At 47.2% G+C, this 24723-nt stretch overlaps 1 protein-coding gene across 6 annotated transcripts in view; it reads right to left on the bottom strand.

Moving 5' to 3' along the window:
• ZBBX (zinc finger B-box domain containing) overlaps nt 1-24723 on the bottom strand; it is a 341437-nt gene that overhangs the window by 64146 nt on the left and 252568 nt on the right. For 5 of the 6 annotated variants that reach the window (XM_075338565.1, XM_075338563.1, XM_075338568.1 and 2 more), the window contains 3 exons: nt 23708-23853; nt 14562-14668; nt 9010-9172 (listed from right to left, as the gene is read on the bottom strand). In XM_075338565.1, coding sequence (XP_075194680.1) covers nt 9010-9172; nt 14562-14668; nt 23708-23853 — 416 coding nt within the window. The remainder of the gene's footprint in view (nt 1-9009; nt 9173-14561; nt 14669-23707; nt 23854-24723) is intronic. The other variant, XM_075338566.1, reaches the window with a different exon arrangement.

The following is a 24723-nucleotide window of genomic DNA, read 5'->3' as shown; positions in this document are numbered from 1 at the left end:
TGTTTTGGATTATTGTCTTGCTGAAATATAAATCTCCTGCGTAACTTTAACTTTGTCACTGATTCTTGCACATTATTGTCAAGAATCTGCTTATACTGAGTTGAATCCATGCGACCCTCAACTTTAACAAGATTCCCGGTGCCGGTATTGGCCACACAGCCCCAAAGCATGATGGAACCTCCACCAAATTTTACTATGGGTAGCAAGTGCTTTTCTTGGAATGACGTGTTTTTTTGCCTCCATGCATAACGCCTTTTTGTATGACCAAACAACTCAATCTTTGTTTCATCAGTCCACAGGACCTTCTTCCAAAATGTAACTGGCTTGTCCAAATGTGCTTTTGCATACCTCAGGCGACTCTGTTTGTGGCGTGCTTGCAGAAACGGCTTCTTTTGCATCACTCTCCCATACAGCTTCTCCTTGTGCAACGTGCGCTGTATTGTTGACCGATGCACATTGACACTATCTGCAGCAAGATGATACTGCAGGTCTTTGGAGGTGGTCTGTGGATTGTCCTTGACTGTTCTCACCATTCTTCTTCTCTGCCTTTCTGATATTTTTCTTGGCCTGCCACTTCTGGGCTTAACAAGAACTTTACCTGTGTTCTTCCATTTCCTTACTATGTTCCTCACAGTGGAAACTGACAGTTTAAATCTCTGAGACAACTTTTTGTATCCTTCCCCTGAACAACTATGTTGAATAATCTTTGTTTTCAGATCATTTGAGAGTTGTTTTGAGGAACCCATGATGCCACTCTTCATAGGAGATTCAAATAGGAGAACAACTTGCAAGTGGCCACCTTAAATACCTTTTCTCATGATTGGATACACCTGCCTATGAAGTTCAAAGATCAATGAGGTTACAAAACCAATTTAGTGCTTTAGTAAGTCAGTTAAAAGTAGTTAGGAGTGTTCAAATCAAGAAATTGATAAGGATGCCCATAGTTTTGCACCGGTCAAATTTTGTTTAAATGCGGATTGCACATATTCTGTTAGTACAATAAACCTCATTTCAATCCAGAAATATTACTCAGTCCATCAGTTATTAGATATATGAAACTGAAATAGCTGTTGCAAAACCCCAAATTGTTATAAAGAAAAAAGGTTAACATTAATAGGGGTGCCCAAACGTTTTCATATGACTGTACTTATCAACAATATTCCAGAGTGTCATGGTTGCTCAGAGAACACAGGGTAACCTATGCAGGCTCTAAGGGCCTCTGTGCTCACCCTCACACTCGGTGGTACCGTTGAAGGTAGGGAGGTCCAGGCTCCCAGCCTGGCCCTATCTCTTGTCCTTAGCAAATAAGGTAAATCAGGCTCTACCACTCAGTAAGTAGGTGCTATTGAGGGAAACAAATATAGTACAATAATAATCTCAGCACTCAAATGGACAATAGAAGATATGAGCATTTTGAATTTTTTTTTAATTTGATAAACTGCAAAAGGTGCACAAAAGGTATAGCAAAGGGGAAGGAACATAAAAGGGGGGGAAGTAAAAAGACTAAAGTGTAACTTCCAAACCATAAAACCAGCACACCATGAACTGCTGAAGCCTGCACTAATGCTGCAGCCAACAAAACAAAACAAAACAGAAAGTTTCTCCAGCTCCTTACTCCTCCTAGCCAAGCTACTAAATGAATGAAAGTAACTGGCACCTTCTGGTGGAAGTAGAGCGAAGGACCTGGGAGTGGACCAAGGACCTGGGAGTGGACCAAACCGGAAACACATGACCAGGAGTCAGAAACTGCTGAAAAGGTAAACTGATGTTAACCCTTTTCTCCTCAAAGGAAAGGGAATACATTTAATCAGTAGAGTCTCACAAGGTAAAGTGAGACTCTGACCCAGAACTTGTCACAAAACTCCACAAGAGAGAGAAGACCGTGACACAGAGATCTTGGCGCCAGGTCTCCTGGGACTCGCATGACAAAACCATGCTATGTGAGCCCTACAGCCAATTGGTGGCGCTCTCACTTCTTTTGGACAAACATTGGACAGAGTCATCTATAGGTTACAGTTCAGACACTGTGTACTACACCTATCTAAATGACGGGCTCCCAGTGCAAGCCTTATTAGTGTGCAAGTTTTTTGCTGAGCAGCTGCCCCTCCCCCCCAGCTTGGAGGGGGGAGTAGTAGTGGCTGTGACTTCAGCATCCTGCACCTGGGCTGCAGCCGCCTTCAAGAGGAAGGTTTGCTACATTCTGTTTGTGCATACATCATTTGGTTGGCACCATTGGTACGTTTTTTCCTTTTTGATACAGATGAAAGCTAATTTAATAAGCCAACATGTGCCTTTAAGGGCTCATGCACACGTTGCCGAATATCATGCATTTACGCTGTGTATTGCACCGCAGCGTAAATGCATGCGGCCTGCGTCCCCTGAACAATCTATGTAGATTGTGCATGAGAAATGCGCACGTTGCATTTGAGAGCGCAGCGATTTGGATGCCAAAAATTTGGTTCCAAATCGCTGCGTTCTAAGAAGCAACATGTCACTTTTTCCGTGCGCTTTGAATGCAGGTCCTGCTCTGTCTATGGGAGAGGCTGCATCCATAGCGCATGAAATCGGCTTTTTTTCTGCAGAAACACTGCATTCATTATGCAGTGTTTCTGCAGCGATTTGACGCGCACATGTGCTGTCAAATCCCTGCAGAAATTTCTGCAGGGACACGACGCAACGTGCGCATACAGCTGAGCGCCCGGCAGCCGGCATGTGAGAGCTCTCAGATGAGCACCCGGCCGCCGGCGTGTGAGCGCGATCAGCTGAGCGCCCGGCCGCCAGCATATGAAAGCGCTCAGTTGAGCGCCCAGCCGCCGGGTGATCAGCTGATGGTTCACAATAGTCTGCTGCCAGTAAAATTGTAAAGAAAAAAAAAAAAAAAAGCTTTCCGGTTTTTTGTACGATCCGTTGCATCCATTGTGCCATTATATGCAACGTATCCATTGCATCCGTCACACAACGCAATGCAACGGATGCCGTTCAACGCAAGTGTGAAACTAACCTAACAGTGGTATTTCACACATCCTGACAGGAGGGAGCATGATTCCATGTGCCTATCGGGATGCCCATGACGTGATCGTAGGGTACCGATTGGTTATCATGACAGCCGAGGGTCTGCTGGAGACCCTTGTGCTAGTCAGTATGATTCTCCTTTGAATATCAGTGTTTAGGCTGATGCACTGCTATGTATAGCACAAGACAATCTCAGCTTCAAGTTCCCTAAGGGGACTATTGAACACAGTAAAAAATAAAATTAAAAATAAAAAACAAAAACACAAAAATTCAAGTCACTCTCCTTTTGTACTATTAAAAATAAAAGTGAGAAAAAAAAAATAAAAATAACCATATGTGGGATCACTGCATTTGCAAAAGTCTGATCTATCAAAATATATAAGATACATTAATCTGACAGGTAGACGGTATATTGAGAAAAAAAACAAATCAAAATGCCAGAATTGAATTTTTTTGAGCCACCACAAACATGATATATAATGCAAAATGGTATCAGTAAAAACGTCAACTCAGGGTGCAAAAATAAAAGACCTCAAACAGTCCAATATCATGAAAATTGAAAACGTTACGGGTCTCGGAAAATGGGGACACAAGCAAAAAAAATTGTTTTACAATATACTGCATTTTTTTCACCATTTAAATAAAAAAAGTATGCATATTTGGTATCTACATAATCAAACTGGCCTGAAGAATGATATTTCTAGGTCAGTTTTCCTGTTTAGTGAACAAGGTAAATATATATAAAAAAAAAACAAAAATAAAAAAAAAACAAAAAAACAAAACGGTTGTGAAATTGTACTTTTCTTTACAATTTAAACGCACTTGGAATTTGAATGTGGTTTATCAAAAGTACAACTTGTCCTGAAAAAATAAGCCTTGATTAGGCTATGTGAACAGAAAAAAAAATAGGTAAGGTTTCTTGGAAGAAGGGGAGTAAAAAGCAAATATTAAAAAATCACCCTGGGACAAAGGGGTTAAAAGAGAATTAATGAAATAAACATGAATAATATTGGAAAATGTATGAAGCTAAAGGACAGTTTTTAAACCATCGAGCATGCTGTAAAATGATAACATAACGTGTGCTCATCAGACGCGGCTCTACTTTCGATGCTGCCTAGGACACCCTGCTGGTACTTTCTGCTGCCGGCCAGTGATTTTTGCATCAGTCATTTGTCAATTGGGCCAGAACAGAATCTGCAGGGTCGATCTTCAAACATCTTGTTATTGAAGAATTTGTTGCTGGCATAGAAATTATGGAGACTGGCGAGATAGCCGCATCTTTGAAAAAAACAATTCTGGGTAATTGGTAAGATGAGTGTTGTATTTTGTTTGTTTTTTTATTTTTTTCAATGGTGAACAACCCCTTTAATTTAAATACCATTTAGATATTTGTATCAAAATGTTAGAGGGGTATTCCCATCTCCAAGATCCTATCCCAATATGTAGTATGCGTAATACGGTAATAATTGTTATGGCTGTCTCTCTGTTATTGGAGACTTGTGACAGGATCTCAGCCAGAGTTTCTCTACCATCTGAGACTACTCACCTTAGGCCGAAAACACACTTCTGCATAAAAAACGTACGTGTGATACAGTCTGTTTTTCGGGTCCGTGTTCCGTTTTTTATGGGTGTTTCTCCAGTACGTTTGTCATCCGTGTGATGGCGTATGTTATCCATGTGTGCGTGTAAAATGTCCGTGTATGCGTGTAAAATGTGCGTGTATGTGTATGTGGAATGTCCATGTGGAATGTCCGTGTGTGTGTGATGTAAAATGTCGTTTGATACATACCCGCTGCCAGCAGACAGTTGCGCGATGAGAATGAACTCGGGTGAACTTCACCCGACTTCATTGTCATACCGCGGCTCTGTCTGTGTCGCGTACTGATTAGCGGTCACCCGTAAAGGACTCACCGGTGACCGCTAATCCCCTGAGTGACTGCAGTGAGCAGTGCGATTAGCGCTGCCGTCACTCAGGCTACCCGCGGCTAGCTGGATCCTCCACCCGAGACCGCAACTCACCTGTGACTTCATCGCTGTCACTCGGGCGACTTGCTGTCACAGTTGGAGGATCCAGTGGTGGCCGCGAGTAACCTGAGTGCCAGCTCAGCTGATCGCGCTACTCAACTCAGTTGCTGCGTGGAGGTGACAGGAGCGGTGGTGTTCTTCTGCAGCTCCTGTCACCTTCATGTAGCTGAGCTGGAAGCGACGCGGGACCTCCGTGGATTACGCCGGACATGGATGGGTATTTGAGGCATAATAAATTGGTAAACGAGGGTATTTGTTATTGTTTATTATTTCAAATAAAGGATTTTTTTCACTGTGTGTGTTTATTAACTTTAACTTGCCGGTTAACCCTAGAATGCATACCTGGGGCCTCGCAGGCCTGCTAGGTAATTTGTTTTCTATGGTAGATTGAATTGCTTGCGCGTTCTAGGTTTAATCATTGGGGGTGTCTCAGACGCCTGCGATGATTAATCTTGGACTTATTGGCAGCTATAGGCTGCCATTAACTCCTTATTACCCCGATTGCCAACGCACCAGGGGAAATCGGGAAGAGCCGGGTGTAGTCCCAGAACTGTCGCATCTATTGTATGCGGCAATTCTGGTGGCTGCTGGCTGATATTGTTAGGCTGGGGGGCTCCCCATAACATGGGGCTCCCCATCCTGAGAATACCAGCCTTCAGCCGTATGGCTTTATCTTGGCTGGAATAAAAATTGGGGGGGACCGCACGCCGTTTTTTTTAATTAATTAATTTATTTCACTGCACAGTATAGACCCGCCCACCGGCTGCTGTGATTGGTTGCAGTGAGACAGCTGTCACTCAGCCTGTGGGCGTGTCTCACTGCAACCAATCATAGGCGCCGGTGGGCGGGGGAAGCAGGGAATATTAGATTGATTATTGACCGGCCGGCTTTTTCAAATGAATTGAAGCCGCGTATTTTCAGCACAGCTGTTCCTCGCCACACTGGTGATCGGGGATTGGCAAGTATGAGCCGGGGGAAGAAAAAGACCGAGCACCAATGTAAGTATGACTGAGAACAGCAGAAAAAAAGGTAAGTAGACTGACTTTATTAAAAAAGAAAAGATAAATAGATCGCTGGTTTAAAAACGCACACAGACGAAACGTGCTGAACACGGACATACTCCGTGTGCGGTCCGTATACTATAGCGGGTCCGTGCCTGCGTGCTGCCGGCCAAAAACGGACATGTCGTCCATGTAGAAAACCGCACACACGTACTTACGACACGGACACACGTTCCGTGTGATTTTACGTGTGTGCCATCTACCATTGAGTAATATTGGTCTCCGTGTCTCCGGTATGTGCAAAAACGTACCAAACACGTACCAGAGGCACGGATATGTGTTGCAGTCCTTAAATGTATTCCCTTTCTTTTGGTGCTGAAATGTCAGTTTTGCTTTCCAGCAGCTTCTGCCTCCAGGCCTCAGGTGTTTTTGGTTGGTGACCACTCCCTCACTCCATATATGGTTACAACTCCCAGTAGAGGGCGACAGGTATTTTGTATCCATTCTAAAGTTTGGCCTGAAGGTTGAAGGAGCTGCTGAGCCTATGTTGTAGTGTAGTGTTGAAGGCTGCAGTCCTGGTATCTGACTACATCCATTAAGCTAGTATTATCCTTTTGTTGTTTTCCCTGTCTGTCGTAACTTCCCCTTCATGTTCTATTCACAGTAGCAGTGAGACTAGTGATCCTTACCTTCCAGCGCACTAGCCAGGGTTTACTGCAGGGTGTCTCAGGGTTTCAGGTATTCCTGCTCATCAGCAAGTGAGGAACCTGTATAGAGAATGGCTAGGAGTGCAGGCTGTACAGGAGGTGTCCCATTTTTCCCCTCACTATCATCAGGGCCCACCAATGTTAAAGTGTTCCCTTTGTTTGTTGTGGTGTAACTCCTGTCTCTTGTGTGTCTCACCATGCACCGGACCTTTCCCCAAGTCCGTGTGTGACAATAATATTAGCAGCTACCTCCAGTTAGAAATGTAGTATAGTTCTCCTGATTAGCTTTGTTGCTTATGTGGCGCCCCTGACACTTCAGTCGTCACAGGGTACTGCACCTCACTTAAGGTGCGGTACTCATCCTGGATTCAGAGCAGGTCGGTGCTGGTTTCACAACACACACCTCATACACCAGTAGGTTGCCCTAACCAATGGGGACCGGGCTAGGGTCGGGTCTTAACGTAGTCACCAAACATGGGGGCTGCCACCCACTAGTGACAGGGAACTAGGGAGGAGCAACCACCAGGGGGACTTAGGAGCCAACACAACAGTTAGGGAGTTCTCCAGCAGGTGAGGAAGAGAGCAGACGGGTTTACCGGTGGCTTTGGTGGGATGCAGGAGTTAATACGGTCACCGAGGGGAGAGCTTCATTTCTCCCTCGGGACCAGTGCAGTGCAGAGTGCATAATCCTAGGGTGGAACATACTTCAAGTTGTATCACCAAAATCTGCATGCCAGGGGGAATGTATGTCCGTCCAGTCACCAGAGTTCCCGGAGCACAGTGCTACATAGGGTCCGGAGTCGTACTCTAAGTAAGCCCCAACCATGGACCCGCGGCACCTGCATACGGGACAGGAGTTCACCTTTCAAAAAGCGGGGTTCCCAAGTAGCTTGAGGCCATGGGGATCCACCTCTAGAGACGCAAGGAGGAAGGGCCCATCAACCACCGTACCAATTCTGACCTCCAACAGATCCGGGATCGACTGGAGCCCATCACGGTGGTGACCGGTCTTTCCCGAGCGAACTGGAACGGTGAGTAAAGAAACCTTGAACCCGCAGAGACTGTGTCCGCCTGTCCTTGCCGGTGCCGATGCCCCGCGCTTCGGCACCAGCCATCACTACTCCCCTCATCATCCTTCCCAGGGCCCACTCCACCTGTGGGGAGCAGAACCATCCTTGCTGCTACTACCATCTGCCCTGGAGCACAGTGAAAGCAGCGGCGGCTAACCCCTGGCCACGTACCGAGAGGTGGCGTCACAAAACAAACTATCCCCATCATCCTTCCCTTTTATTGTACGCCTTTGGGCCACGAAGCCAGGCAGGGCCACCCATGACATCCCCAGACCCGACATCAACAGGTCCGTCGACGAGTAAAGTTAACCCTTTGCCCCGTGAGTGCTACACTTATCTCATGTGCAGGGCATTACATTAGCATAGGTATTCATGGTTATGACCATTCATACAGCTGCTAGAGGTCATAACCATAGATACTAAAGGCCACTTTACACACAGAGATAAAACAGAGATAAATCTGCGTCAGATCTGTGGTTGCAGTGAAATTGTGGACAATCAGTGCCAGGTTTGTGGCTGTGTACAAATGGAACAATATGTCCATGATTTCACTGCAACCACAGATCTGCCAAAGATTTATCTCTGTGTGTAAAGTGGCCTTAAGGGTATGACCGCACTTTGCTTTTTACCTGCTTTTTTGCTGCTTTTTCAACTGCAGCGTTTAATGCCAAAATGGATGTGTTCTGCTTTTCAAGCAAAGTCTATGGGAATTTGGGTTTCTTGTGTGCACTATGCTGTTCAAAAAGGTGCCTTTTTGTGGCAGAAATTTGGGCAAAAACTCTGCTTTTCAAAGAAGCAACATGTCAATTGTTTTTGCCATTTGGGTTTTGCACTGCAAAGCTGAGTTTCTGCCCAAATTTCTGCCACAAAAAGGCACCTTCTTAAACTGCATAGTGCACACAAGAAACCCAAATTCCCATATACTATGCTTGAAAAGCAGAACACATCCATTTTGGCATTAAACGCTGCAGTTGAAAAAGCAGCAAAAAAAGCAGGTAAAAAGCAAAGTGCGGTCATACCCTAAAGCTACTGTAGTGCCCTGCACATGAGGTAAGAGACATAGCTAATCAGGAGAAGTATACTACATTTTGTATTTGGCGGTATTAGTTCATATTATTATTATTATACTGACTTCACCTTTGGATAGGATCTTTGAGATTGGAATACCCCTTTAATTGATCTTTGTTCACTTACCTGTATAAGTGACCTCCTCAACTGCTGAAGTGAGATCAGGGGTCTGTAATGGACAGTTTTCAGCTTTACCCTCAACAGGGTCTATATCCAACATGAAAAATCCTTCCAGACCTTGATATGCTGATACCCGGTTTTGTTGTCTGAAGACAGCGCTCTGCAAATTCTAAAGGTACAGCAAAGTGACACTCAATACTTTTCTTCTTGTATTAATATTTTAAGAATTATTTGTTTTCGTTCCGTAAAAAAATCAATGAAACCAGAGAATAAAAAACAGTTCCTGGCCGCCACCTGTCACAGATATTTATGCGGTAGAAATTATTTATCCGACCATCACATTCCGCTGCGGGCTAATGATGTTTTTTAAGGCTACAAGATAAAGAGCTAGAAGTTTTGATATAGTATTCAGGATAAGACATTCTCACAATCCCCTGCAGCATTTAACCAGCTGAGTGTGTAACATTTTTCATCTCTATCCAAACCGGTGTGTCTCCTGGTACAGGAATAATATGTAATGGAGGTCACACAGAGCAATGCTTGCCACCCTTTGACAAAACACTTACATGATAGTGGCACTTAATGTCTACATGGAATCTCCTCGCAAGTGGGACATAATAAAAATGGAGAGCTCGGATGAGGAAATTAAGGTCACCATATTATTCTCAGCATGCGCTCTGGATTCTCATTTTTACACTGTCATAAGTATATAAGAGGATGTAAGATTCGAGCAATACTTGGCATGATATTATACGAATATGAATGTATCTGCGGCGCTGCGGCTGATTTCCTTGTCACAGACTTCCATGTGTACTCATGTCACCGTATAAAGAGATAAAGAGGTGATAACGCCATTTGTTAAAATGAAGAGCTTTAGAAATACAGAATCTGAAAATATCTCCAAATGTATCTTCTGTCACATGTACACAGTAATAACGCTTCGATAAACCGGGCTGAGATAATCCCCCCCTCCCCGCTCGGTCTCATGTAAGAAAATAGAGTGTCACGATTGCTAATGGCTTGTTTGCATTCAGCAGTATATTCTTTCTACATATCAGGTAATCCCCCGATGATACAGATGAATATTCAGATATGTATTGCATAGAAGCTGAACATTTTAATGTTGTCATTACCTATCATTATAACAATTAGGTGTGTAACAGTGTGGAACCTGAGAAACACTGCACCTCATGCAGAAGCTTCAGCATCTCTACAAGCATCTCCTCATATTAGAGTATACCTTAACATTTCTTTTGGGACTATGCTGATTTCAGTGCGTTGTTTTAAGTCAGAAAATGTTTTAGGACTCGTTCTTAAAGGTAACTTGTCGTGCGATTGATGCTACCCAACCCAACGCTCCAGCACTTCAGAGAAACTATACTTAGAAGGTCCTAACGGGGACTATAATTAAGAGAAGAGACTAGTTCAGTCCACTTCTGGCTGGCTTCTCCAAGCCCAGTTCCAGGTGATTGATTATCTTCCCACAGCATCCATCACCTTGAAGTTGTGCTGGAGAATTTCAGAGAAAAGTATGCCTAGCTGCAATCATACAGCCAGGCTCTGATTCATTCTGTCCATGGTTTGGGCAGCATGAAATGACAGGTTCCCTTTAAAGAGAAGATCCTAATTATGTATGTAATGTTGTGCAAGTGTAGTAAATTATTTATTGATTGTCATTTTGTCTGTTTTCAGCACTGCTATGGACGTCTACTGTCATTAACTCACCACCAGCATGGTGACGCTTTATTCTATGCTCCCATGGACGCACCCGTGATGTGATTGTGTGGCACCTCTGATGCTTCAGTTGCCACAGGGTACTGCACCACACTTAAGGTGCGGTACTTATCCCGGGTAAGGAAGAGGTTAACTGCTGGTGTTTCTCACACTCACAAACCACACACAGTTAAGTGCTTTCCCACTGAGGAGTTGGCCTAGGGTAGATAGGGGGGTGGCCATAACAAGGTATGGGACTTTCCCGGTCACTAGGACAGCCACCCGGGTGGTGGGCACCACTTGGGGAAAGGAAGGAGCATTTTCACACATACTCAGTTAGCCGCTGGCACAGCTTGGGGTGAGGAGCACAGTTGGGACTTCGTTCCAGGCATGGTTTCTCTATTTTCACACTTCTGGGAGCACTACAGGACCCATTGCTTGGAGCAGGTAGCTCAGCCTGGGTTCTCCACAGCCACCGGGGATTCCAGGGTCTGCGGCGAGTGCAGGAAATAGTCAGGGTCACTATGTTTCGATTTCGAACCTCGCCGGAATTTTTTGGAGAGTATGAAAACTATACATTTCTGGAAAGGTTATCGTCAAAACCGAAGTCTTTGTTGCTCCTGGTACACCCTGAAGAACAAGTTATGACCAGTTTTTGTAATGACGGGTTGTACTCTACAGTCTTTGCAGCAAGATAGTTTGTTAGGTTAGTCTTTGTATTGTCATGTGAAAGGAACCTGTTCATTGGGATACATTTAATGTTTGTGTCATCTCTGACCTGATATTGAATTGGTGCTTTCCCTTGCCTTCTTTTATCCCTAGTAGCACTCTTGAGAGAATCTTCCCTGTACGTATCAAATACGAGGATGATTTCATCATAATTTCCTGCCAGAGACATAAGCATGGCGTTGAAGCAGTAACTGAGATCCTTGACTGTCACTATTGTTGCTGGTTTCTTGGCCATCCTTTGGAGAAGAACCATTCCATCTACCAGGGCTATCTGGAGGCTTGGAACATCTGATCTGGTGTCCATCCCACTGTGCAGATCTTCCTGCACAGTTTCTACTGTTGTTAACTTGTTGAGGACACTGATCAATTTTGACTTGTCAAGGCATGGTAAGATTGTACCATCTGGAGCAAAAAAGGATCTTTGTGTCACAGTGAATTCGTAGTTCCCTATTGCCGCTTTTTCATTTATGTCTCTGTTAGACCTTGCCAAGACGACCATTCTGCCATACAAGTTCTTGGTCTCCTTAAGACAGCAAATGGGTTTCCATGTTTCAAAATTGCTTCCTTTATCTTGTCGATAATGTGATGATACTTCTTGACTGCACCTGGCCCAAGGTTATGGTGCGCTTTTCTTTATGCAAATATTATATGTTTATATTATTTACAAGCTGATATATATAAAGGAAAATTGATGTCAAGTCAGCCATTTTGTGAAATCCAATATGGGGTCCGCGTATGAGTCAGGGCAAATGGAAACATTGTTTTTCTTATTGCTTATACAATAACCTTTCCAGAAATGTACAGTTTTCATACTCTCCAAAAAATTCCGGCGAAATTACATAGTGAACCTGACTAAAACACCTACAGCCCGTTCCACATTCCATCCACGGGATTGGAGGGACCCCGACCAGGAAGGACACACAGTAATAACACCGGCGATGACCTCCGAATTATCCGGGATCGCACAAGTGGAGCGGTCTCCCTCATCATCCTCCCTGGAGACCGCTCCACCTGTGGGGAGCAGAACCATCATTGCTGCGACACCATCAGCCCCGGAGGACATCACCCGCAGCGGCGGCTAATCACTGGCCGTGTACCACAGGTGGCGTCATGAGACAACTACAACTCCCAACTTCCTCTACTTCCATCATCCCACCATCATCCCATCCTCCATCCTCCTCCCTTTTATTGTACACCTCGGAGCCACAAAGCCGGGCAGGGCCACCCATGACATCCCATACCCAACATCACCGGCCCAGCGATGAGTACATTTGACCCCTTGCCCCGTGGATGCTACAACTGCAAGTTGCTAAAGGGTTGCAATGACAGCAGGGGGACTATTGAAGACCCCAATACTTGACATTATGAAGCTTCCTTGAAACCCTGCCTATGGCTGGGCTTCAAAAGAGACAGTGATTATCACTATATGCAGCAATGCTATGGCATACTGAGGCTCTGAATGCCCCACTAGAGCCATGCATATGCTCCACCACATACCCATCACTACATTAATATCAACTTACATTCACGTATTTTTGACTTAGATAGGCGAGTCGTAACCAATACTCGGAAGAGAATAAAACATGCTGTGATTTTTTTTAAACACTGACACTCGGCTACCATGATTTTTTTCTTATCTGAACAACCTTTTTGAATTATAATGGTCAGTGTGCTGTCCAATTTTTACTTGGACATCACATGCCTGTATAATACACTGCATGCGCTCTTCAAACAGTTCTGTGTCTTTGGTCCATGAGATTCAGAGCATAATCTATCTATTTTTATCTGATACATTGTTAAGAGTCAGTGGATTAAAAGGAACCTGTCACAAGATTTTTGATGTATAAACAAAAACTAACACCTTAAGCAGCACCTGTGCTGCATTCTATAAAGGTACAAGCCACAAATACCTTTTTATATTTGTCCACGCTCTATGTAAATTGTTGGGTCTGGTCAAATGGACATCCTAGCTTGTGGCTCCTGTCCCTCCACTCCGCGCTGATCACCATCCTCTTGGGGTGATTCATGAGGATGATCTCTGATGTGTCATTCACATACCTGAGAAAATCTGGTGGTTCGCGCATGCGCATCTAGGTGTTTGGCTCTGCCCGCAGTAGGGCAAAGTGAAGTGTGCCTGCACGAGGTGGCAATGTCTCTGTGCAGGAGAGACATTTTACCTGGCAACATGATGACACAGGAAGCGTCATCCACATCAATCATCCCAAGAGGATGGTGATCAGTGCGGAGAGGAGGGACAGGAGCCGCAACCAAGGACACCCATAGGACTGAACCCAGCGATTTACATAGAGCGCAGCAAAATATAAAAAGATATTTGTGCGGTGTACAGCAGAAGTCAGGGAATAACATGCACCTCTATGGAAAGCAGCACATTTGCTAATTTTGGTTTATATTTCAAAAATGTGGTGACAGGTTCCCTTTAAAATATTCAGTTATCCACCTACTTCAGTGAACAAAAAAAATTGATGCAGAAGAAAAATGGGAGCAACTAGGATGACACTTGGAAAAAATGTGTCCTTATTTGGACTGATCGAATAGCACAAATATTCGGCTTCGCGAATATTTGACGAATAGGTTGCTGCTATGCGAATATTCGATGTGCAATATAAGTCTATGGGAAGCCCAAATAGTTGCTATTCGGCAACTACTCGGGTTTCCCATTGACTTACATTGCGCATCCAATATTCGTAAATAGTCGAATAGCGGCAAACTATTCGTCGAATATGGGAGTAGCCGAATATTTGAAGTAATCGATCATCCCTAGTCCTTATCTCTTGGTTCGGATGTTCGGATATTCAATGGCCATAGAGACGGCCTACAAACTTTAGGGGCTTCTGTTATCTGCGATAGTTAATGGCTGTAACAACATGTAACAAGTATTTTTCATGAACAAAGGTGCGGTGGCGTAAAACACAACACATTGTATTAGCGTTTAGTTCTGCTTGAACTGTTGCTTTAACAAGTCTCGCACTAGTTGCCTGCAAAACAATAAAACAAGGAGCATGTCTCTAATTCTTTTACAACGCATTTTACTACCACCACAGTATCTATGACAAATATGAGATGAAACAGAGTGAAAAGATGTTATGTAATTTTACCTGGGGCACGTTTACCATTAACGCTGTATCCAAGCTCTGGCTGTCCTTAAAGCTTTTGTACTTCATTGATTTGCTGTCTTGCGAATGTGATGCTGTAAGAGGATGATCTGTATTGAATGCATTAAAAGAGTATACATAGCTGTCAACTGTTTAATTGTCCTGCCACACTTGTGCTGTCTCCTGAAAGCTGCACAGTCTATCACCAGATCCTGGATGCTCTGGATAAAAATGTCTTTGCTCTGAGCAAGGTAGTTTGGAGTTTGCAAGAACTATTCACATGTAGAGCTGTTCACACATCGGATAGAAATGTGAGCACTGCTTCTATTTTTTGGTTCAGTACAATAGCGGGGCTTTATAGCTCACAATCAGATACACGGAGCAGTCTGCATCAGTGCACAGCTAATTGCCCTAATTAGAGTATTAAGAAAGATGCTTGTGGAATTGTATAAATGGCTCACTTTCTCAAACTTAATGTTTATTTCTATACTTTATCTCATTTAAACTTATCACTGACACAACAAATCGCATGAGAGTGGGAATTAAACTGGGCTTTGTGACGGTACTGTGGGTGCTAATTTGTCATCCAATTTATAAATTATAGGTGTCAGTAGTGGACACAGACACAAAAGGCCCCAGGGCAAAAACAGTATATGGGCCCTTTGCAGTACACCCAATCTGTTAATGAGAGAAGGTTCTTGCTGCTTTGGAGGTGGTAGTAGCCCCCTTATTTCTTGGGCTCCTGCACAGGCTGCCCCAATGATATGTCCGCCCCTGGAAGATGTATTCTGGAAGACAGAAGTGATTACTAATATGTTCACCCCGGAAGGTGTATTCTGGAAGGAAGAAGCAATAACTAATATGTCCACCCCGGAAGGTGTATTCTGGAAGGAAGAAGAAATAACTAATAATATGTCCGCCCTGGAAGGTGTATTCTGGAAGGAAGAAGAGATAACTAATATGTCCGCCCCGAAAGGTGTATTCTGGAAGGAAGAAGAGATAGCTAATGATATGTCTGCACCTGGAAGGTAAATTCTAGAAGGAAGAAGAGATAGCTAATGCTATGCCCTCCCCTAGAAGGTGTATTCTAGAAGTAATAAGAGAAAACTAATGATATGTCCTCCCCTGGAAGGTGTATTCTGAAAAGAAGAAGCAATAACTTTTAGATTGTGGAGGTCCCTCCACTGAGACACCTATCAATCACTAGAGTGGTGGACAAAAGCATGCTCAGTAATGATCATTTTATTAGTGAGTCTGCCTGAGCTAGCTGAGCGCTCTACTCGGATATCTTCACTAGAGATGAGTGAACTCGGGATTCGGTTTTTGAACCGAACACCAAATTAAAAAAACAGGGTTCAGGTTCGGAGTCTGGATGCTTTACGTGTGAACTTAACTGATGTGAGCAACGCTGTGCTCGGGTATGCTCGATGCTCAGCCCTGTGCGAGCCACTTGCAGTGCCTGAACAGCTCGCACTAGGGATAACAACAACATGATCGGATGAGTGTACAACAGAAACCTCGCACATCCTCCCCGGAAGTTATCTCCTTATGGATGGCTGTAGGTGGGCGGAGACTCAAACTGCCAATCAGTGATTCTGAACCTCCTTGGGCCAGCTCATTTGCTGCCAGTGAAAGGAACCTCCAAAAGGTTCGCTCATCTTTAATCTTCACCAGTCCAATTGATAATAAAGCCCCCGTCACACATAACGAGATCGCTAGCGAGATTGCTGAAACGTCACAGGTTTTGTGAAGTATCAGCGACCTCGCCAGCGATATCGCTGTGTGTGCCAAGCAGCAGCAAGCAGGACCCTGCTGCGAGGTCTCTGATTGTGACAAAACGATCAGGATAAGTTTTTGCTTGTTGGTCTCCCACTGTGGAGCACGCATCGGCGTGTTTGATGGCAAGAGACCAACAAGTGCCGGTTCTGAGTGTGCAGAGAGCCAATGTTACACGAGTCGCTGGTGGCTGATGGCTGGTCGCTGTGGAGCTCTGCCTGATTGACAGCTGAACAGCGACCATGTAGCGACATTCCAGCGATCCCTGCCAGGTCGGATCACTGGTACGTCGCTATGTGAAACGGGACCCTAAAGGAAGTGGAAGCGCTGCTCCATTCAATCTGTTATCAATGGGGGTCTCAGCTGTTGGACCCCTCCAATTTAGAACTTAATTATCACCTATTCTACTAAATGAACTATCCTTTAAAAGGGAATCTGTTACCAGGTATTTGCTATCCTGTCAGAGAGCAGCATGATGTAGAACAGAAACATACTGGGCTGATTTGATGTCGCTTTGATAAAATCACCATTTCATCTCCTGCAAATCTGCTAATTATCCAAATGCTGAGCTGTTTATAACCCTGTCTACACCACTGATTGGCAGCTTTCTGTGTACATGTAGCACCCTGGACAAGCCAGGACGTCACAGGTACTGCAACAATACACCCCACACCCCGGCTAGGCACATCAAAGTCAGACAAAAATCCTTGTTGCCTCCCTCCAGGGGCTGATGTCCACACCAGTGGGTGGAACCAGGCGGTTGCCCCACCCACCGAGGAGTTCACAGTCCTGGAGGCGGGAAAAGGAAGGAGAGAGTAGAGTTGAGTTGGAGAGTGGAAGAGTGAAGTGGTAGTGGAGCAGACTGACCGTGTCCGGGTGCATGGCCCGGGCACATACAGCAAGGTTGGCAGATGGTGGTGACCATCTGCAGGAGGGGCTGATTAATGTGAACCGTAAGGACAGGGGACGGGCGGTGGCCCGCCGGTACCGGATTGGGGAGCGAAGAGAAGCCAGCACCATTCGGCAGGGCCTACGGACCCCGACCAGGTTTGGAGTGGCCGTAAAACCGGTCAAATCCGTTAGCGAAGGGAACCACCGGGGTTTCTCAGCAGTCAAGACCCGATTGAAGGCAACCGCTCAAACCGTGAAGGGAAATACAGTCACCGCCAAGGCTACAGTTCCCAGGGCCAGAGCCTGCGGGCAAAAGGGGCTCCCTCAGCATCCATCCAAGCTGGGGAGCGGGTTACCGGTGGGAAGCCAACAGAATAGAGAACATAACACAGGTGCAAGGAAAGGCAGTCACCGCCAACCTACCGGGGGAAGAACCACCGCAGCCGTCTGTGGGACCAGTCCATCCAGCCGTTTGTTTTACCGGAGACTTTGCATTCATCATTGGCTGAGTGGATACCACCGTGTCGTGCGGCACCGCAGTTCCCCCGCGACCCTGCACCTCACCAGGCCCCGTAACCGACCTGCCATTCCTCCCTCACCGGGTCCCAGGACAACCAACCTACCTATCCACGGAGGGGAAGAACAACATCTAAGCTCCCTGTCATCGCTCCCGGGATCCCCGTCCAGAGCAGCGGTGGTGTCACAACCTCACCACAACCGTGGGTGGCGTCACGGACAATAAATCCCCAAAATCATTTCCTTTTCACTCACGGTCGAGGAGCGTCGCTCGAGTCCCCGGGATCCGGCCCACCGCTCGAGCCACCGACCGAGCAGCAAGCGAAGCAGCAGCAGTGCCGAACCCGAGCGTGGTGCGCGCAGCATCCCCTCCCCGCCCGCGACAACTTGGCATGACGAACAGGATCTTACCGCTCTGCCGTCTGGTAGAGGTGCGCCTTCTGTCCCGCCGGAGGTGTCCGGCCGAAGATTTTGAAAGGCCGCCATTTTGGGCGCGAAGGGTCCCCGCTCGAGCGTCTCCTCGAGCAGTGGAGGCGCGAAGGCCGAAACCCCGCCCCTGTAGAGGAGGAGCCGGAAAAAGACTAGGGGGGACGGATGGCGTCTGGCCGCATGTAGCCTGCGGCTATAAAAGCAGGGACGCCAGGACCCTGCGGCCATCTTTTGGTTCCTGGAAGAGGCCGCCGCAGCGATGCACCAACCGTCCCGCAGCACCGTAGCCCCCGTGCCCGGGACCGCGGCATGGGTAGAGGTCCGGACAGCTCAGCTACAACAATGACTGCAGATCCGGGTGCAGCTCCTCTTGGAGGAGTGGGAGGCCGAGATGGCGGAGGTGGTGGCGACCATACGAAGACGCGAGGTGGAGGGAGTTCTGGAAGAGCGGGTAAGTGACCCACACCCCTGTACCCCTAGCGGGTCAGTCATCACGGCCGAGGGGCCCGGTCTACACCCGCTCGCCCTGCTACCTCCCCCGCTACCCGTGTTGGCTGCTGCTGCCCCGTCACTAGGCCCGCTACCACCACAATCGGTAGCGGTACCCTGCCAATCTGCCCCGGCGGACCGACCTGCAGCAGAAGCCCGTGACCACCCTGAACCGCTTCCATGGAAGAAGCCGAAGGCTGAGCCCGTCAGCGAAGATACACCGGAGGCACCTGTGACCGTGCCTGGCCCCGTACCGCCCCCGGCAGCCCGTCTCGTGCAGGAGGAGGCGGAGGCTCAGCGGGAGAGGACCCCTGTACCCGTTCCCCATGCCTCAGCTGAGGCCGCGCCGGGTCGCCGCTGTAAGGCAGCACCCCAGGCCATGACACCGCAGGACCTGCCGCCCAGAACGCTAGTAGTGGGCAGTGTGAAGGAGGTCTCGCGGGGCCCGATCCACGCGCAGGGGCCCACCGTAGCCCCTTACTGGGACAGGGAACAGACCCCACTGGGCCAGGAAATTGCGGAGAGGGAGAGGAGGAAGGTGGAGCTGGTAGCCCGCACGATTAAAGAAAAGGAGAGCCTATGCCAGGCCACCTTCCGCGTACGGGGCCCGATCTATGAGGGGCAAGTGAGGAGGTTTGACGTCCGTCGGGGGTACGGATTCATATATGAGCCGGGCCTGGAGGCCGAAGTCTTTATAGCCCGACGGGACGTCAATGCCCACCTGCCGGAGGACCACCCTGGCCGCAACCTGATGCCGGGGGATTCGGTCCAGTACACCAGGCATTGCGGGGAGAGGGGTTGGTTTGCTCTGGACGCTAAGCTGAGGGGCAGTCAAGAGACCCGAGTACCAGCCCAGCCCCCTCCTCCGGCCGACACCGTGGATTTGAAGGGAGTTAGCGGTCCACCGTTGCCGGCAGTTGTCCCTGTTGGGACCACCAGTACCGTTAAAAGTTTGAATGATAATATTGAATCAACTGAAGAAGTTTATCTGATTGGAACCGTGATTGAACCAGCCGTTGCCGGCAACTAGTCCCCGTAGGGACTGTCTGCAACCGTTGCGTAAGGAACTGCTTACGGACAAGCCCTTGAACTTGCAGGGCAACCACAAACTTGTGGGATGTAAAGCGTTGGCTTAAACCGTTACCGCCTACGGAGAGGCTGATTTGGGAGGATGGGCCTGGAGGAAAGGGATGGCCCAGGCCCGCCACTACCGTAACCGGTGGCGATCCTCCGGGGGTTCAGGGGTCCCCATGGACGCGGGTCCCCTGAAAGAGACTGTACCCGCTCGGGCAACTTTGTTCTGGACTGGGGTCAAGGGGTGCTGCCCACTTCTTAGGGGCAGCATCAGGGCCAGGTTGTTTGGGTGGGTGAAGAGCAGAAGCTGTTACCGTTTAATAAACATATACCATTAGCAACGTTTAAGAATGTGCCTCCCGTTATGGGAAGTTTGACTAAAAATGCTTGTGTTTTAAATGTTTTTACTCTTTTGCAGTTAACAAAAATAAAACCGGTGATGGACGGGCAGCCCGCGGACGGTCATTTTACTAAGGGGGAATGTGGCGCCCTGGACAAGCCAGGACGTCACAGGTACTGCAACAACACCCCGGCTAGGCACATCAAAGTCAGACAAAAATCCTTGTTGCCTCCCTCCAGGGGCTGATGTCCACACCAGGGGGTGGAGCCAGGCGGTTGGCCCCACCCACCGAGGAGTTCACAGTCCTGGAGGCGGGAAAAGGAAGGAGAGAGTAGAGTTGAGTTGGAGAGTGGAAGAGTGAAGTGGTAGTGGAGCAGACTGACCGTGTCCGGGTGCGTCGCCGGGCACATACAGCAAGGTTGGCAGATGGTGGTGACCGTCTTCAGGAGGGGCTGATTGACGTGAACCGTAAGGACCGGCGACAGGCGTTGGCCCGCCGGTACTGGATCGGGGAGCAAAGAGAAGCCAGCACCATTCGGCAGGGCCTATGGACCCCGACCAGGCTTGGAGTCGCCGTAAAACCGGTCAAATCCGTTAGCGAAGGGAACCTCCGGGGTTTCTCAGCAGTCAAGACCCGATTGAAGGCAACCGCTCAAACCATGAAGGGAAATACAGTCACCGCCAAGGCTACAGTTCCCAGGGCCAGAGCCTGTGGGCAAAGGTGCTCCCTCAGCATCCATCCAAGCTGGGGAGCGGGTTACTGGTGGGAAGCCATCAGAACCAAGAACATAACACAGGTGCAGGGAAAGGCAGTCACCGCCAACCTACCGGGAGAAGAACCACCGCAGCCATCTGTGGGACCCGTCCATCCAGCCGTTTGTTTTACCGGAGACTTTGCATTCATCATTGACTAAGTGAGTACCACCGTTCCGTGCGGCACTGCGCTGCCCCCGCGACCCTGCACCTCACCAGGCCCCGTAACCCGCCGGCCATTCCTCCCTCACCGGGCCCCGGGACAACCAACCCCCCTACCCATGGAGGGGAAGAACAACATCTAAGCTGCTCCCTGTCATCGCTCCCGGGATCCCCGTCCAGAGCAGCGGTGGTGTCACAACCTCACCACAACCGTGGGTGGCGTCACGGACAATAAATCCCCAAAACCATTCCCCTTTTCACTCATGGGCGAGGAGCGCCGCTCGAGTCCCCGAGATCCGGCCCACCGCTCGAGCCACCGACCGAGCAGCAAGCGAAGCAGCAGCAGTGCCGGACCCCAGCGTGGTGAGCGCAGCGTCCCCTCCCCGCCCACGACATACACTATCGATAGGCAGAAAGTTGCAGGATTATATAGCACTAAAGGCTCAGTCACACTAAACAACTTACCAGCGATCCCAACAATGATACAACCTGATAGGGATTGCTGGTAAGTTGCTAGGAGGTCGCTGGTGAGATGTCACACTAAGCGACGCTCCAGCAATCCCACCAGCAACCTGACCTGGCAAGGATCACTGGAGCGTCGCTACACGTGGAAGCATGCTGCGGTTGGTAACTAAGGTACATATCGGGTAACCGACCCGATATTTACCTTGGTTACCAGCGCACACCGCTTAGCACTGGCTCCCTGCACACCTAGCCACAGTACACATCGGGTTAATTACCCGATGTGTACTCTGCTACGTGTGCAGGCAGCAGGGAGCCGGCACTGACACCGTGAGAGCGGCGGACGCTGGTAACGAAGGTAAATATCGGGTAACCAAGGAAAGGGCTTCTTGGTTACCCGATATTTACATTGGTTACCAGCGTCCGCAGAAGCCGGCTCCCTGCTCACTGCACATTCAGTTGTTGCTCTGTCGCTGTCACACACAGCGATGTGTGCTTCACAGCGGGAGAGCAACAACTAAATATTGGTCCAGGACATTCAGCAACAACCAGCGACCTCACAGCAGGGGCCGGGTTGTTGCTAGATATCACACACAGCAACATCGCTAGCAAGTTGTGCCTCAGCAGCGATGTTGCTAGCGATGTTGCTTAGTGTGACGGTACCTTAAGGAATATGGTGGACTACCTGCAGCAGGTTTACTAGTCCTCCAAAGATAATTTACTATTGATAAAACAGTTTAAATAAAACTATAGCAAAAAACCCAGTAGGTGAAAAATCACTGTAATTAGGGTCTGTCTCTGTGTCTATGAACAATAAATGGACAGAAACTGCTGCTCCATTCAATGTGGTGTTTGATGGGGTCTCAGATGTCTGACCCTACCAAATTTGAAGCCATCTCCTATCTCGACTTATTGGAATATCCTTATAAAACGAATCTGTAATAATGTTTTTCCTACTTAATTTGAAATCATGATGTAGGAGCAGAGACCCTAATTCCAGTGATGTGTAACTTACTGGGTTGATTTCTGTCATTTTGATAAAATACCTGATTTATCTCCTGCAGATCTCCAGTTGTCTGAATGCTGTTCTTTATATAACTCCGCCCCCACCACCGATTGGCAGATTCTATGTACACTGTATATATAGGACTACATAGCAGCAGCCTTATTAGTCCTCTAGTGATAATCTGCTGATAAAACACTGATTTTATCAAAACTGCAGCAATCAGCCCAGTAAGTGATAAATCGCTGTAATTAGAGTCTCTAGCTCCACAAAGTGCTGCTCTCAGATTTAGTGGCTAAAACCTGGTGACAGATTCCTTTTAAATAGCTCCCCAGTTGTGATTGAAAGATAGTAAGTTACCTTCAAGTAGCGCTTTAATGCTGTTAATTGTTTTCTTTGGCTATGTGTACAAGCTATGGATTTACCGCGGATTTGCTGCAGAAAATGTGTCTAACATTTCTGCAGTCATTCCCCAGCAAAACCTATGGGTATAAAAAAATACTGTGCACACACTGCATTTTTTTATACCTGCGGATTTACCCGCGGAATTTCCTAGGTGGAATTAATGAGCATGTAATTTCTTTTTTGCAAGTACCTGCGCTGTTTGCCATAGATAAATGGTAAAAATCCACAGGGACCACCTCGTGGAAAAACCACGGCAAATTGCGGCAAAAACGTGGGTGCGATTTTACCGTGGCTTTTGTCGTGGGTGCGGTATTCTGCCAGAAGGTGCGGATTTTTCTTAAGAAAAGTCCATTTTCTAGTGCACACATAGCCTCAAGGTCGGGGTTCAGATAAATGTGTGCAAAATCATCCGTTTTTCATCCAAAATAACCAGATGACTTTTTATACATACTGTCATGCAAGCCAAAAGTCCATTTTTACAGGTATCTTGCATTTGATATATATATAGGCATCCTCAGTGTAATAACAATTGCTCCTATGTGGCTCATTATTACTCTGTATGTATCACTAATCTGCTATGAGCTGATTTTAGCTCCGATAAGTAGAATTAATTTTATCTGTTCCAGGTAAACCTTACAGCAGCATTAGGGTGGCCAATTATTCACCCAAACAACTGTGCCTCGCATCCCCTACATCATTTAGAACACTAAACCATCATTAGATTCAATGAGATTTTTGAAGGTTAACAGAAAACGTTTTGGGAATGAGGAATACATTTATATCTCACATTTCTAAAATACTATTCCCAATACATCTACATACAGAATATTAACCCTCTATAGTACGTACCTGTCCAACTGGTGAACTCTACAACACTGCCTTCTACAGAATACGGTGTCCCTACAGGAACAATGCGCTGTGTGTCACTTGCCCGCTGCGGTAACTTAAGGGAGTCTCTTGCCGAAAGTGAAGATTTTATTGCAGGCCCTGAAAGACTGAAATGGGAAGGAACTGGGCTGTAAACAAACTGCACAAATCAAAGGTACAAGAAAATATAAAAAAACTTTGTAATACATTTTATCAAAAAATGTGCTAATTTGACCCTTTGTAACTTATGAGCCACTTCTTCACCGACATCCTAAACTCATCATTCTTTCGGAGAAAAAAAAACAAAAAAACACAAAACAAAAAGAAAAACACTCAAATTTATCTGGCTCAGGAAAAGATGGATGGGCAGCACAGTAAAGGGGGCTTTACACGCAGCGACATCGCCCCCGTAGTTTGTGAGACATGGGCAAATCGCTGCACGTGGTGCACAATATCGCTGAGAGCCATCACACATACTTACCTGCCTAGCGACGTCGCTGTGACGCTGCACGAACCACCCCCTTAGAAAAAAAGGCTGTTCGCCTGCCTTTTTTCTAAGGGGGCGGTTTGTGAGTCATCACAGCGACGTCACACAGCAGGCGTCCAATAGAAGCGAAGGGGCGGAGAGCAGCCGCAGAAATTCACGCCTACCTCGTTGCCGGAGGACGCAGAAACGCTGTTGTTCGTCGTTCCTGGGCTGTCACATGTAGAGATATGTGCTGCCTCAACAACAACGAACAACCTGCGTCCAAAATCAGCAATGACATTTGGGACATGGACGATATGTCGACAATCAACGATTTGGTGAGTATTTTACATCGTTAGCAGTCGCTCGTACGTGTCACACGCAACAACGTCGCTAACGAGGCCGGATGTGCGTCACGAATTCTGTGACCCCAACGACTTCTCATTAGCGATGTCGCTGCGTGTAACGGGGCCTTTAGGCTATGTACACATGTAAGGGGTGGGCAGACCCCTTACAAGGAGGTGCAGTTTTC

The sequence above is a fragment of the Anomaloglossus baeobatrachus genome, chromosome 3 (assembly GCF_048569485.1).
Source record: "Anomaloglossus baeobatrachus isolate aAnoBae1 chromosome 3, aAnoBae1.hap1, whole genome shotgun sequence".
In the NCBI taxonomy this organism is placed as follows: Eukaryota; Metazoa; Chordata; class Amphibia; order Anura; family Aromobatidae; genus Anomaloglossus; species Anomaloglossus baeobatrachus.
This window is presented reverse-complemented; position numbering and strand designations above follow the sequence as displayed.